General features: G+C 38.5%; 1 protein-coding gene across 3 annotated transcripts; it reads right to left on the bottom strand.

The window, feature by feature from the left end:
• Nucleotides 1-186: 186 nt before the first annotated feature.
• LOC104241696 (U-box domain-containing protein 52-like) lies at nucleotides 187-16,140 on the bottom strand. Of its 3 annotated transcripts, none has more exons than XM_070155638.1 (10): nucleotides 15,756-16,140; nucleotides 9,221-9,330; nucleotides 8,956-9,077; nucleotides 8,370-8,581; nucleotides 8,214-8,289; nucleotides 7,709-8,000; nucleotides 2,428-2,529; nucleotides 1,929-2,357; nucleotides 524-1,347; nucleotides 187-433 (listed from the first exon to the last, which is right to left on the bottom strand). In XM_070155638.1, exons 1-9 carry the CDS (start codon nucleotides 15,952-15,954, stop codon nucleotides 574-576), a joined length of 2,316 nt encoding a protein of 771 aa, XP_070011739.1. In that variant the 5' UTR covers nucleotides 15,955-16,140; the 3' UTR covers nucleotides 187-433; nucleotides 524-573. The 3 variants fall into 3 exon arrangements, with proteins under 3 accessions (XP_070011739.1, XP_070011740.1, XP_070011741.1); XM_070155639.1 differs by having other exon boundaries at nucleotides 8,370-8,578; XM_070155640.1 differs by lacking the exon at nucleotides 9,221-9,330 and having other exon boundaries at nucleotides 15,756-15,891.
• Nucleotides 16,141-16,504: the final 364 nt, after the last annotated feature.

Below are 16,504 nucleotides of genomic sequence, written 5' to 3'. Positions count from 1 at the left end.
GAAGAGAAGGACAATTTAATCAAATACTACTTATGATTATTTCTGTTAAATACAGATAAAAAGAACCGGAGGGAGTAGATGATTGACTAGAGAGGGACCAAAATTGCACAGTTAGATTTATTAACAACCAAATGTGGTCTGTTAACAATACAAGAATTTCAAAATCGAAATAAAGGGAATAATACATTAAGGACCAAAATTGCTATTTTCTCTATTATATATGGATGGAGATGTACAATTCCTTGTTATGCTATAAAACATTCAGTTTAAATTTTTCTTTCCTTCTATTTTTGGTTCTTTCCCCTGAGAACTTTAGAACTATTCTCTCCTTCTCGTATACCTCCACGCTAATCTATCAGGCAACTGCGTTTCATGATGTGCTCTTCGAACTCTCAAAGTCATATTACATCTTGTTTGGGAAGCTTAGTTTTTCCTGCATGAATTAAGGTGAAAACTGTGTCAGGAACATATTAATCCAATATAGCAGAATATGTGAATCTAGTATATCCACAAAAAGTCATACCACTACTAATAAATTTAAATGTTCGTCGAAGATCTAATGCTGATAATAAGCTATTCATGTTGGCTAGCTTGGGACACGGAAGCTTGGCTATGATTTGTTGAGTAACCTGAACTATACAAGGCTGATTGGCATGGATTTTCTTCTCCAAGTGTTCTCAATCTCTCTAATTCTGGCATAATAACCTTGCTGAGATCCGGTCTATCTTTCCTTCTTAGCTCAGAACATTTCAGTGATAACTTAGCAAGGTTCAGAGCCTCGTCAAGGGGCCAATCAGGAACAGATGAATCAAGCATGTCGTTGAAGGTCCCTTTTTCGATTGCCCTTTCAACGTGGTGAGTCAAACCCATCGGTGGTTTGGCTGTTAATATCTGCAAGAATATGATACCTAAAGAATATACGTCGGATTTTATACCAAGCATTCCGGTTTGCTGATATTCGGGGTCTATATAGCAGAAAGTTCCAGCTGTTGATGTCATTCGGTACTGAGTGACGCTATCTGCCACTGATGGAGGGACAAGCCGAGCCAAGCCAACATCACTAATCTTACTCACAAAGTTCCGATCAAGTAGAATATTTGCAGGTTTTAGATCACGGTGCACTATTGGTTCTGGTTTGCTTTGGTGTAGGAAAAGCAGACCGGCACCTATTTCAGCAGCAATTCTAAATCTCTGCTGCCAAGAGAGTGGTGGAGTCTTTCCTCGCTGGAATAGAAGGTCTTCTAAGCTTCCATTGGACATAAACTCATATACTAAGCACCCATATTCAGGGCATGCTCCTAGAAGAAGAACCATATGAGGATGTCGTATGCAGTTCAATACTTCAACCTGCAATGAAAGAAGAGGGTGAGTGAAATTAGGGGCTATGCCACATATGAAGTTCTGTGATGAATGGGAAGATAGAATATGAATGTGAAGCAGAATTCTTGTGTCCTTATTACCAGCTAATATTTTAAATTACATGCCATCAATTCTTAGTTCTACCTTTACGATGCATCTTTTTCTTGTTTGCAGCCTAAGCAATTATTGAGTAGTAATGGATGCTAATTATATAATTGTTCTGCAGTGTTCAACATAGTCCAATGTCGTCAACATACCAATAATCAATTACAGGACGGGACATCATCACAACTAGGTGACTATGCCGCCATTCATCTTGTTTTAATTGAACTATTTTCACTGTAACTCAGTTTCCTGTTGCATGCTGACAGTTAAAGTTTACAGACCATTCAATCAATCAAATAACCATGCATCAATTCCAAACAAAAGTCATGGAGATTGCTACATGGGTACTTTCAGCATAGCTTTAATGGGCTCTCAGTAAGAAATCAGACATGTTTGTATCAGGGAACACAATTATTCTTCTTAACTACTTCTCCAAGAATAAATAAGAAATTTTGACTTTATACCTCTTGCTGAAACTGTTGTCTTCCGTGAGCTGCATCAGGACGAAGGACCTTAACCGCTACAGGTGTGTGGTCCATGTAACACTTATACACTGGCCCATAACCTCCTTCTCCAATTTTATTAGCTTGTGCAAAGTAGTCCGTTGCAGTTTCAATCTCCTCTATCGAATACCTCCGGTACCTGAAATCTGAATTTGAAAGTTTATTTAGTACCTTATTCCTCTCTTCTGCTTCTTTCAGAGCTTTCATTTCTGCATTAATTCTCTTCTGAGATTCTAGTTCTGCAAGCCTCTGAGCTGCCTCTGCGTGCTCAAGGGCTGCCCTAGATTTTGCCTTCTCCTTCTCTGCAAGTGCTAATGCAGCTTCCTCTGCAAATCTTGCGTCTTCTAGTCTTCTCTGTTCTTCCGTTTTCCAGCGCTGGAGTTCCATCGCCTACAATTGAGAACATATTAGGTCATTGATGCAATCACAAAGGTGCACAATGAGTTGGAATTTATCGTACCATTTGTTGTGCTGTGAGTGCTTCCTTGCAAGCTGTACTATACATTTCCATTGTTTGCTTGAGCTCCAGTTTCAGCCTTCTCATTTCTGCTGCTACGTCATCCTATAAATGAAAGGAAAGACCTTAAGTTTGCAGGCATGTTGTTGTTGAAGTTTGGCAAAATGCCAAAGTCCCACATTGGTTGGGAGTTAAGTTTGGGGGAGATTTTTCCCCTATAAAAGAAGGCCTAATGTTTAGGATTGAAACACACCTCTCATTTGCCTTCTCATCTGTTTAAGGCATTTGTATCTTCTCTTCTTTAGTATTATTTCACTTGTATTTTTGGAGTGAAATAAAATATTGGTTGTGTCCGAGGAGTAGGCAAAATTAGCCGAACCTCGTAAATTCTGGTGTTCCCTTTATTGTTGTTTTATTGTCTTATTTATTATTTGGTGGCTGTCATAATTTTTGGTATAGTAGTTGTGACTTATTCACACTATATACATTTGGCTTCCGCAACAATTGGTATCAGAGCCAAGGTACTGTCTAAGTATGCTCTGTGGTTGCAGCATAGTCTGATCTTCCACATCAGAAAAGATTTATCTTGGTAACTGAGTCAAGGTTCTGTCTGAGTATGCTCTGTAGTTGCAGCTTAGTCTGATCTTCTACATCAGAAAGGAAATAATCTTGATTTGTGTCGTCAGCTATTAAATAATATTTGTGTCAAATATGGGAGACAATAAACAAGAAGAATCTACATCAAGTGTCAACAATACGTCATCATTGGCATCTTCGCTTATGACAAGAATTGTGTCAAATGCGAAATTTGCGGTAGAAATTTTTGACGGGTCCGGACATTTTGGGATGTGGCAAGGCGAGGTTCTAGATGTCCTTTTTCAACAAGGGCTAGATCTGGCCATTGAAGAAAAGAAACCAGATGTTATTGGAGAAGAAGATTGGAGAATTATCAACCGTGTTGCTTGCGGTACCATTCGATCCTACCTTGCTAGAGAGCAGAAATATCCATACACAAAGGAAACTTCTGCAAGTAAATTATGGAAAGCACTGGAGGATAAATTTTTGAAGAAAAACAGTCAAAATAAATTGTACATGAAGAAGAGACTGTTTCACTTCACCTATGTTCCTGGTACCACGATGAATGAACATATCACCAGTTTCAATAAGTTGGTCACAGATTTGCAAAATATGGATACAACTTATGATGATGGTGACTTGGCCTTGATGTTGTTGGCGTCACTTCCTGATGAGTACGAGCACCTTGAAACTACTCTACTCCATGGAAATGACGAAGTTTCTCTCAGAGAAGTTTGTTCGGCTTTGTACAGCTATGAACAAAGAAAGCGAGAAAAACAGAAGGGCGGAGAAGGAGAAGCACTATTTGTGAGGGGTCGTCCTCAAAATCAAACGAGGACAAAGAAGGGAAGATCCAAGTCAAGATCCAGACCCAGCAAAGATGAATGTGCCTTTTGTCGAGAAAAAGGGCACTGGAAGAAAGACTGTCCGAAGTTGAAGAATAAGGCCAAATATAATAATGGAAAGGCCATTATGGATTCAAATGTAGCTGATTGTGATGATTCAGACTTCTCATTAGTTACAACAGAGTCATCAACATCATCAGACATATGGTTGATGGACTCGGCTTGTAGCCATCATATGTGTCCCAACAGGGACTGGTTTGTGGAATTTCAAGAAGGAGAATATGGAGACATCCACACAGCGGATAACAACCCTCTTACCTCATATGGCATTGGTTCAATACGATTAAGGAACCATGATGGAATGATCAGAACATTGATAGATGTTCGATATGTACCGGATTTGAAGAAGAATCTCATCTCTGTGGGAGCCCTAGAATCAAAAGGGTTCAAAATCATTGCAGAAAATGGAGTGATGAGAGTATGCTCCGGTGCACTAGTGGTAATGAAGGCTAATCGGAAGAATAATAATATGTACCGCTATCGTGGCAGTACAGTTATTGGGACAGCGACAGTGACATCCAGTGACGACAAAGAGGCAGAAGCAACCAAGCTATGGCACATGCGCTTGGGACATGCTGGAGGAAAATCCTTGAAAACTCTATCAGATCAAGGATTGTTAAAAGGAGTAAAGGCTTGCAACTTGGAGTTTTGTGAGCATTGTGTCAAAGGGAAACAGACAAGGGTTAAATTTGGTACAGCGATCCATAATACTAAAGGCATTTTGGATTATGTACACTCTGATGTTTGGGGTCCTTCCAAAACACCTTCATTGGGTGGGAAGCACTATTTTGTAACCTTTGTTGATGATTTTTCTCGAAGAGTGTGGGTGTATACAATGAAAAACAAAGATGAAGTGCTGGGAATTTTTCTCAAATGGAAGACGATGGTGGAGAATCAAACAGGCAAGAGGATCAAGTGTATTCGCACAGACAATGGAGGTGAATACAAAAATGATCATTTCAATAAGGTCTGTCAAAATGATGGCATCGTCCGACACTTCACTGTCAGACATACACCACAACAGAATGGAGTGGCTGAACGTATGAACCGGACCTTGCTGGAGAAGGTACGGTGTATGTTGTCCAATGCTGGCTTGGGCAAAGAATTTTGGGCTGAGGCAGTTACATATGCATGCCACCTCATTAATCGTCTACCATCTGCTGCTATTGATGGCAAGACACCATTTGAAAAATGGTATGGAAAACCTGCTGTAGATTATAACTCTTTGCACGTGTTTGGCTCAACTGCATATTATCATGTGACGGAGTCAAAATTGGATCCAAGGGCAAAGAAGGCTATTTTTATGGGAATTACTTCTGGAGTCAAAGGATATCGCTTATGGTGTCCTATGACAAAGAAAGTAATATTCAGCAGAGATGTTACCTTTGATGAATCTGCTATGGTAAATAAGGTAACAGAAGACACCAAACAAAATAAAGGTGCTTCTAAGCAGGTGGAGTTTGAGGGAAAATTTATTTTTCCTACACAAGAAGCAGAGGAGGAAACAAATGAAGATTACCCTCTGGAAGGAGAGCCAGTAGAGGAGATTCCAACTCAGGAACCTCAACAACAACTTGAATCAATAGCAACCAGCAGGCCAAAAAGAACAATAACGAAACCTGTTCGTCTCATAGAGACGGTTGCTTGTGCAACCTCAATTGTAGCTGATGATGTTCCTACCACTTATAAAGATGCTGTCCAAAGTTCAGAAGAAGATAAGTGGAGGATTGCCATGAATGATGAAATACAGTCCCTTCATCAGAATCATACATGGAGATTGGCCAATCTCCCGAAGGGAAAGAAAGCAATTGGGTGCAAATGGGTATTTGCAAAGAAGGAAGGATTTCCTAACCAAGTAGATGTTCGCTACAAAGCAAGATTGGTGGCCAAAGGATATGCTCAAAAGGAGGGAATTGATTACAATGAAGTGTTTTCTCCAGTTGTAAAACATTCCTCCATTAGAATTATGTTGGCTTTGGTAGCACAATTGGATTTGGAACTAGTTCAGATGGATGTAAAAACTGCGTTTTTACATGGAAACTTGGAGGAGAAAATCTACATGACTCAGCCAGAAGGATTCAAAGTTGCTGGAAAAGAAAATATGGTGTGCAAACTTGAAAAATCGTTGTACGGATTGAAACAATCTTCTAGACAATGGTACAAGCGATTTGACGAGTTTATGTTGCGGCAAGGGTACAAGAGAAGCAAATACGATCATTGTGTGTATTTGCGCAAGCTTAAAGATGGTTCCTTTGTATATCTTCTCCTATACGTTGATGATATGTTGATAGCTTCCAAGAATTCGGAAGAAATTGATAAATTGAAGAATCAACTGAAGAAGGAGTTCGAGATGAAGGATCTGGGTGAGGCAAAGAAAATTCTTGGCATGGAGATAATTAGAGATAGACGTTCAAAGAAACTCTGTTTATCTCAGAAAGAATATTTGAAGAGAGTACTACAACGTTTTGGCATAGATGACAAGACTAAGCCAGTTAGTACTCCACTTGCTCCCCATTTTAAGCTAAGTACTACTATGTCGCCAATGGATGAAGCTGAACGAGAGTATATGTCAAAGGTACCATACGCAAATGCTGTTGGTAGCTTGATGTATGCAATGGTTTGCACAAGGCCTGACATTTCACAAGCTGTTGGAGTTATTAGCAGATATATGCACAATCCAGGGAAGGAGCATTGGCAAGCTGTGAAGTGGATTCTACGGTATATTCATAATACTGTAGATGTCGGGTTAGTTTTTGAGCAGGAATACAATCAGTCTGTAGTTGGATATTGTGACTCAGATTTTGCGGGTGATCTGGACAAACGAAGATCAACTACTGGTTATGTGTTTACTTTTGCAAAAGCACCAGTTAGTTGGAAGTCTACTTTGCAGTCAACAGTTGCTTTGTCTACAACAGAGGCAGAGTACATGGCTATTACAGAGGCTGTGAAGGAGGCAATTTGGCTTCAAGGATTGCTAAAGGAGCTTGGTGTTGAACAAAAAGGTATCACAATTTTTTGTGATAGTCAAAGTGCTATTCAATTAGCGAAGAACCAAGTTTATCATGCAAGGACGAAGCACATTGATGTTCGGTATCATTTCGTACGAGAAATCATAGAAGAAGGTGGAGTCACAGTGAAGAAAATTCATACTACGGAGAATCTTGCTGATATGCAAACTAAGGTGGTGACTGCGATCAAGTTTCAACATTGTTTGGATTTGATCAACATTGTTGAACACTGAAGATTGAAGATGAAGACACAACCAAAATTTGTTATTGAGATAGAATTGAAAATGTGGAATTTTGCCAAGGTGGAGATTTGTTGAAGTTTGGCAAAATGCCAAAGTCCCACATTGGTTGGGAGTTAAGTTTGGGGGAGATTTTTCCCCTATAAAAGAAGGCCTAATGTTTAGGATTGAAACACACCTCTCATTTGCCTTCTCATCTGTTTAAGGCATTTGTATCTTCTCTCTTTAGTATTATTTCACTTGTATTTTTGGAGTGAAATAAAATATTGGTTGTGTCCGAGGAGTAGGCAAAATTAGCCGAACCTCGTAAATTCTGGTGTTCCCTTTATTGTTGTTTTATTGTCTTATTTATTATTTGGTGGCTGTCATAATTTTTGGTATAGTAGTTGTGACTTATTCACACTATATACATTTGGCTTCCGCAACAGTTGTAACCTTGTATATTTGGAGTAACAATTATGCTTAAATGGAAAAATAGAAGGAAAAGTGTAGCAATTTTGATCTTAGTATCTATAATTTCCAAAAGCTCAAAAAGTAGTAACCTTTGATTGCCTACCGGTGTCGAGGAGAATGATGCTCTATCACCCTCCATTGAAAGGAATGACAGCTCTGATGGCATGATGTCCAAGGATCGGCGTCCCAAGGGAATGGGTTCAAAATTTTGCGCCTCAAAATCGGAGAAGCCTGATAGCCTGGGAGGGGTTGCTCCACTATCGTAGTTGTCAGCAAATGAAGGAAACATATTGTCAATACTTGGCCTACCAGAACTGACAAATGATATGTCAGTATCTGGCTGAGAGATCTCATATGGTTTGCCATTTGGGCCTTTCCTATGAGTGAAAGGAGACCTGTTTACCACAGTGATATACAACTTAGGCTTCAGAATTATGGCCAGGAATTATGGTCAGAAATGAGAAAAATATGCAACATTTTATGGCCAGTAATTACGAAATTTTAGAGCTCACATCAGTGCCTATTGCTCACGGTCCTTACTAAGAAGCTGATGACTGTACCTAAAACATGACACATATGGGTAACATAGTGAAGATAGTTTGACTTACTTCATGTTAAGTGTATCACTCTGAAGGTTCGACATGGGCAGATCGGATACAGGCTTCGGAATCCCCGAAAGAGAACCTTTACGAAACATCTTAGAATTAGATTTGCACGATGAAATGAACTTAATTGAAGAATTTTCTTCTAGCATTTTTACATACCTCTGGAAGGAGTGTTTAGTGAATCCTCACCGGTATTAGATTTGGCATTGCCCTGCTGCATGAACTGGTGACGCAGTGGGTGGATAAATGGTGCGAGGCGAGAAGCAGATCGCGTAGCTGAAATCTTTCCATTTTTGGAGATGACATACACAGTGCAGAAATCCGGAACCCCTTTTACCACGTTTCCAGGAATATCTTTGACTTTAAATCTTCTGTGTAGAAAGGTTACTAAAATTAGACCTTCTGAAAGAGGTTCTTCTATTCAAATAAAAGCCATGAACTAGAATACGATCCTTATCAGAAGCGATTAGTATTTCTCCTCAATGAAGCTCAAACAAACGTGACCAAACATAAATATATAAATGCAGATACAATTCTTCGCTTTTCTACTTCCGAGATACGATTGGGATCATGTTTGTTGTATAGCTTCAGTTAACTAAAATTATGACTTTCCAAATGATACAAGTTACTCCTCTAGGTAATTGCCTTCATTCAAGAGATAGATCATATCTATTAGTCCCTCCGTCCCAATATTTTTGGCCCCTTTCCAATAAGTGCAACTCGCCATGCAAAAAAAGAGTCATACCTGAGAAGACCGCCTTTTGCTGCAGCACCGAGAATTAACACTTCTATTGCTGTACGATTCACATATTCAACAATCGCTTTGACTACATCGACGTCCTCTAACACAACATCATGACATTGTATCTGTTATTTATTGATGATTAGAAGAATCGATATTAAAAGGTTAAGGAAATTACTATGGAATGTAACAACTTTAAATGCTAAAATATTGATTTGTGTGTGGGTTCATCAGGAATTTGTTTGAAGTTTCGAGCTTGAATACTAACATCTTTACGAGTACAAAATACTCGGAAAGGAAGAAAGAGTTCCTTCAACTGCGGATCCAATTCAATCATTCCTGATCCATCGTTGCTAGCATCAGGCATCTGGTTTAATCCTGATATGTAAAATTACACCAGTTACTCCTTTGCTACTGTGTCATAAAATACACTCCAGAAAGAAATAGTCCTCAATTTTCCTTTCTCCACTTTTTAATTGGAATTATAGAAGTGATCAAGGTGCAGAAAGAAGTAGTAAACTTATCATTTTGTCCCCTTTGTTGACGTCACAGTTAAATACTATAGACTTAATAAATGAAATGTAGCATTACTTTTAGGATAACACTAACAGGAAGAGTTTGTCTCGACAAAAACTCAGTGACGCAATGTTTAAAAATCTTAATTTTGAAGAAAGAAGTTTGACATAGCATAGATATAAATAAAAGTCTTAACAATAATTAAAAAGCATATTAGGTCTAAGAACGATCAAATTACAGAAATCAGGCTTAATGGGAGAGAGAAATGAGACAAGCAATAGATTAAATTAACTGAAAATCCAATGCATGCAAGAGACAGTTGTAACATTATAGAGGCAAAATCCAAAATATAATCCTTTCTGCACAGAACTTGCAGCACATGCCAATCTGGGGTGGAATACGGGCAAATAACTAGCTCATTTGAAGAATAAACTAATTAAATAGTCAGCTACGATATTTGGGAAACTCAACAAATTAAATAGTGAGGCTAAACTATATTTATATGTTTCTTAGGTGTGCAACTGCATCAGCCATCTTTAGCAGTGTTTGAGCTCTAACCAACATGCAACAACAAAGGTGTACTCGTTGAAACATATCTTATACCAATGTATTGAGACTTCTTTTGTCTTTCCATGCATATACTCCTACATCTCCACCTCACTTGGTAGACAGAAAAGAAACTACCTGACAACGTAGATGTGTCATAAACCACTCAAGTAGAAGGGAGTGCAACATTGATCAGAGGATAAAAGTAAGAAGTCCAAAAACTTTTTCAGAATATCACTATACGAAGTAGCAATTTCAATTGTTCTCTCTTAGTTTCACCTATGCTTACTTCTATCATAACACCCCAAATAACGCACTAACAACCAACCAGCCAGCCAAATACTCCAATAAGATTTTAAAAGAAAGCATGTCTTGCAAGTATTTGAAGAATGCTTTTTCTTGGTTCCAACTTCCACACAAGTTTGTCTTGCCATAGATCAAAGAATATGGGAATTAAGAGCAATTCTTCTCTGAGTGGCATGTTGCGGAATCCAAATGTATATAGTGTGAATAAGTCACAATTACTATACCAAAAATTATGACAGCCACCAAATAATAAATAAGACAATAAAGCAACAATAAAAGGAACACCAGAATTTACGAGGTTCGGCCAACTTTGCCTACTCCTCGGACACAACCAATATTTTATTCCACTCCAAAAATACAAGTGAAATAATACTAAAGAGATAAGATACGAATGCCTTAAACAGATGAGAAGGCAAATGAGAGGTGTGTTTAAATCCTAAACATTAGGCCTTCTTTTATAGGGGAAAATCCTCTCCAACTCTACTTCCCAACCGATGTGGGACAATTTGACATCTTCAACAAATCTCCACCTTGGCAAAATTACACATCTTCAATTCTCTCTCAATAACAAATTTTGGTTGTGTCTTCATCTTCAATCTTCAGTGTTCAACAATGTTGATCAAATCCAAACAATGTTGAAACTTGATCGTAGTCACCACTTTTGTCAACATATCAGCAGGATTCTCCGTAGTATGAATTTTCTTCGCTGTGACTACACCTTCTTCTATAATTTCTCGTACGAAATGATACCGAACATCAATGTGCTTCGTCCTTGCATGATAAACTTGGTTCTTCGCCAATTGAATAGCACTTTGACTATCACAAAAGATTGTGATACTTTTTTGTTCAACACCAAGCTCCTTTAGCAATCCCTGAAGCCAAATTGCTTCCTTCACAGCCTCTGTAATAGTCATATATTTTGCCTCTGTTGTAGACAAAGCAACTGTTGACTGTAAAGTAGACTTTCAACTAACTGGTGCCTTTGCAAAAGTAAACACATAACCAGTAATTGATCTTCGTTTGTCCAGATCACCCGCAAAATCTGAGTCACAATATCCAACTACAGACTGATTGTCTTCCTGCTCAAAAACTAACCCAACATCTACAGTATTGTGAATATACTGTAGAATCCACTTCACAGCTTGACAATGCTCCTTTCCTAGATTATGCATATATCTACTAATAACTCCAACAGTTTGTGAAATGTCAGGTCTCGTACAGACCATTGCATACATCAAGCTACCAACAACATTTGCATATGGTACCCTTGACATATACTCATGTTCAGCTTTATCATTTGGCGACTTAGTAGTACTTAGCTTAAAATGGGGAGCAAGTGGAGTACTAACTGGCTTAGTCTTTTCATCTATGCCAAAACGTTGTAGTACTCTTTTCAAATATTCTTTCTGAGATAAACAGAGTTTCTTTGAACGTCTATCTCTTATTATCTCCATGCCAAGAATTTTCTTTGCCTCACCCAGATCCTTCATCTCAAACTCCTTCTTCAGTTGAATCTTCAACTTATCAATTTCTTCCGAATTCTTGGAAGTTATCAACATATCATCAACATATAAGAGAAGATATACAAAGGAACCATCTTTAAGCTTGCGCAAATACACACAATGATCGCATTTGCTCCTCTTGTACCCTTGCCGCAACATAAACTCATCAAATCGCTTGTATCATTGTCTAGAAGATTGTTTCAATCCGTACAATGATTTTTCAAGTTTGCACACCATATTTTCTTTTCCAGCAACTTTGAATCCTTCTGGCTGAGTCATGTAGATTTCCTCCTCCAAGTTTCCATGTAAAAACGCAGTTTTTACATCCATCTGAACTAGTTCCAAATCCAATTGTGCTACCAAAGCCAACATAATTCTAATGGAGGAATGTTTTACAACTGGAGAAAACACTTCATTGTAATCAATTCCCTCCTTTTGAGCATATCCTTTGGCCACCAATCTTGCTTTGTAGCGAACATCTACTTGGTTAGGAAATCCTTCCTTCTTTGCAAATACCCATTTGCACCCAATTGCTTTCTTTCCCTTCGGGAGATTGGCCAATCTCCATGTATGATTCTGATGAAGGGACTGTATTTCATCATTCATGGCAATCCTCCACTTATCTTCTTCTGAACTTTGGACAGCGTCTTTATAAGTGGTAGGAACATCATCAGCTACAATTGAGGTTGCACAAGCAACCGTCTCTATGAGACGAACAGGTTTCGTTATTGTTCTTTTTGGCCTGCTGGTTGCTATTGATTCAAGTTGTTGTTGAGGTTCCTGAGTTGGAATCTCCTCTACTGGCTCTCCTTCCAGAGGGTAATCTTCATTTGTTTCCTCCTCTGCTTCTTGTGTAGGAAAAATAAATTTTCCCTCAAACTCCACCTGCTTAGAAGCACCTTCATTTTGTTTGGTATCTTCTGTTACCTTATTTACCATAGCAGATTCATCAAAGGTAACATCCCTGCTGAATATTACTTTCTTTGTCATAGGACACCATAAGCGATATCCTTTGACTCCAGAAGTAATTCCCATAAAAATAGCCTTCTTTGCCCTTGGATCCAATTTTGACTCTGTCACATGATAATATGCAGTTGAGCCAAACACGTGCAAAGAGTCATAATCTATAGCAGACTTTCCGTACCATTTTTCAAATGGTGTCTTGCCATCAACAGCAGCAGATGGTAAGTGATTAATGAGGTGGCATGCCTATGTAACTGTCTCAGCCCAAAATTCTTTGCCCAAGCCAGCATTGGACAACATACACCGTACCTTCTCCAGCAAGGTCCGGTTCATACGTTCTGCCACTCCATTTTGTTGTGGTGTATATCTGACAGTGAAGTGTCGGACGATGCCATCATTTTCACAGACCTTATTGAAATGATCATTTTTGTATTCACCTCCATTGTCTGTGCGAATACACTTAATCCTCTTGCCTGTTTGATTCTCCACCATCGTCTTCCATTTGAGAAAAATTTCCAACACTTAATCTTTGCTCTTCATTGTATACACTCACACTCTTCGGGAAAAATCATCAACAAAGGTTACAAAATAGTGCTTCCCACCCAATGAAGGTGTTTTGGAAGGACCCCAAACATCAGAGTGTACATAATCCAAAATGCCTTTAGTATTATGGATCGCTGTACCAAATTTAACCCTTGTCTGTTTCCCTTTGACACAATGCTCACAAAACTCCAAGTTGCAAGCCTTTACTCCTTTTAACAATCCTTGATCTGATAGAGTTTTCAAGGATTTTCCTCCAGCATGTCCCAAGCGCATGTGCCATAGCTTGGTTGCTTCTGCCTCTTTGTCGTCACTGGATGTCACTGTCGCTGTCCCAATAACTGTACTGCCACGATAGCGGTACATATTATTATTCTTCCGATTAGCCTTCATTACCACTAGTGCACCGGAGCATACTCTCATCACTCCATTTTCTGCAATGATTTTGAACCCTTTTGATTCTAGGGCTCCCACAGAGATGAGATTCTTCTTCAAATCCGGTACATATCGAACATCTATCAATGTTCTGATCATTCCATCATGGTTCCTTAATCGTATTGAACCAATGCCATATGAGGTAAGAGGGCTGTTATCCGCTGTGTGGATGACTCCATATTCTCCTTCTTGAAATTCCACGAACCAGTCCCTGTTGGGACACATATGATAGCTACAAGCCGAGTCCATCAACCATATGTCTGATGATGTTGATGACTCTGTTGTAACTAATGAGAAGTCTGAATCATCACAATCAGCTACATTTGAATCCATAATGGCCTTTCCATTGTTATGTTTGGCCTTATTCTTCAACTTCGGACAGTCTTTCTTCCAGTGCCCCTTTTCTCGACAAAAGGCACATTCATCTTTGCTGGGTCTGGATCTTGACTTGGATCTTCCCTTCTTTGTCCTCGTTTGATTTTGAGGACGACCCCTCACAAATAGTGCTTCTCCTTCTCCGCCCTTCTGTTTTTCTCGCTTTCTTTGTTCATAGCTGTACAAAGCCGAACAAACTTCTCTGAGAGAAACTTCGTCATTTCCATGGAGTAGAGTAGTTTCAAGGTGCTCGTACTCATCAGGAAGTGACGCCAACAACATCAAGGCCAAGTCACCATCATCATAAGTTGTATCCATATTTTGCAAATCTGTGACCAACTTATTGAAACTGGTGATATGTTCATTCATCGTGGTACCAGGAACATAGGTGAAGTGAAACAGTCTCTTCTTCATGTACAATTTATTTTGACTGTTTTTCTTCAAAAATTTATCCTCCAGTGCTTTCCATAATTTACTTGCAGAAGTTTCCTTTGTGTATGGATATTTCTGCTCTCTAGCAAGGTAGGATCGAATGGTACCGCAAGCAACACGGTTGATAATTCTCCAATCTTCTTCTCCAATAACATCTGGTTTCTTTTCTTCAATGGCCAGATCTAGCCCTTGTTGAAAAAGGACATCTAGAACCTCGCCTTGCCACATCCCAAAATGTCCGGACCCGTCAAATATTTCGACCGCAAATTTCGCATTTGACACAATTCTTGTCATAAGCGAAGATGCCAATGATGACGTATTGTTGACACTTGATGTAGATTCTTCTTGTTTATTGTCTCCCATCTTTGACACAAATATTATTTAATAGCTGACGACACAAATCAAGATTATTTCCTTTCTGGTGTGGAAGATCAGACTAAGCTGCAACCACAGAGCATACTCAGACAGAACCTTGACTCAGTTACCAAGATAAATCTTTTCTGATGTGGAAGATCAGACTATGCTGCAACCACAGAGCATACTTAGACAGTACCTTGGCTCTGATACCAATTGTTGCGGAAGCCAAATGTATATAGTGTGAATAAGTCACAACTACTATACCAAAAATTATGACAGCCACCAAATAATAAATAAGACAATAAAACAACAATAAAAGGAACACCAGAATTTACGAGGTTCGACCAACTTTGTCTACTCCTCGGACACAACCAATATTTTATTCCACTCCAAAAATACAAGTGACATAATACTAAAGAGAGAAGATACAAATGTCTTAAACAGATGAGAAGGCAAATGAGATGTGTGTTTAAATCCTAAACATTAGGCCTTCTTTTATAGAGGAAAATCCCCCAACTCTACTTCCCAACCGATGTGGGACAATTTGACATCTTCAACATGACAATATTTGTACAATTTTCCAGAAACCAACGAAGATCTAACACCATCAATAACATTGTCAATCCACTCCATAAGTTGATTCCTACGACATTTATTCGTGATCCCAACAATCCACATTCCAGTTCATACATTCATGTTAATTACCAGAAAAGTGTTGTCATAAATATTTAAGACATGGTTTATATATATCATACTAATATATTTCCAAAAAAATTGGTTGATACAGAACATCATAAATATTAATGTATGTATGTATAAAGAAAGACTTACTAGATGTGGCATGAGCAGGGGGTTGAGAAGCAGATGGTTTAACTTTGACATGGATCAAAATAACAGTCTGTCCCCTGGCAAGAAGATTATCAATAGCCCATTTCAGAGCAACTTGGCTTCCTCTATCTTTGTCTATGGCCACAGCTATCAATTTATTCAATGGAGGTCCATGATTCCCTGCTGTTGGTGGAGGCCACATTTCTGCTTTCTCAATTTTTCTTTTCCATATATATATGTTCCAATCAACAGATTCAAATTCTAGATAGGTCCAATTCTAATACTTCTTCTTGTAATTAAACGTTACTGTTCTACTTCGAGCTTCTGCCTTTTTTAGGTTCCGGTGATTCTTGAAAATTTTGAGCAAAAGGAAAGAACTTTAGGCCAGTTTGATCTGTTTTTGTTAAAAGACACCAAACGAATTGAGATGGATTTTGAGTCTAGTTAGAATTTTAAGGGAGCTCCACGTTTGGCGGGTATTTTGTTGTTACACCTATGCTTGTGTCCTATTACTCTGTTAGTGTCTTAAAATTGGAAATTCTTCTTTTTAACAATTTAATATATGGTCCAACTAACTCAAATTCACTATACATAAAAAAAAAAAATATTGAAACTTGAACTCCAAACCTCTAGTTAATTTTGGCTATACTTACTTCAAAAAATTCCAGAAATATAATACTTTTGGGATGCTTTTTAACTTTTGACCGGCACTTACCCAATAAATAGAATTTTAATGTCAACAGTAAAAAAAA

The sequence above is a fragment of the Nicotiana sylvestris genome, chromosome 8 (assembly GCF_000393655.2).
Source record: "Nicotiana sylvestris chromosome 8, ASM39365v2, whole genome shotgun sequence".
NCBI classification, from domain to species: Eukaryota; Viridiplantae; Streptophyta; class Magnoliopsida; order Solanales; family Solanaceae; genus Nicotiana; species Nicotiana sylvestris.
Note: the sequence above shows the minus strand (reverse complement) of the source record. Positions and strands in the feature narration are given on the sequence as shown.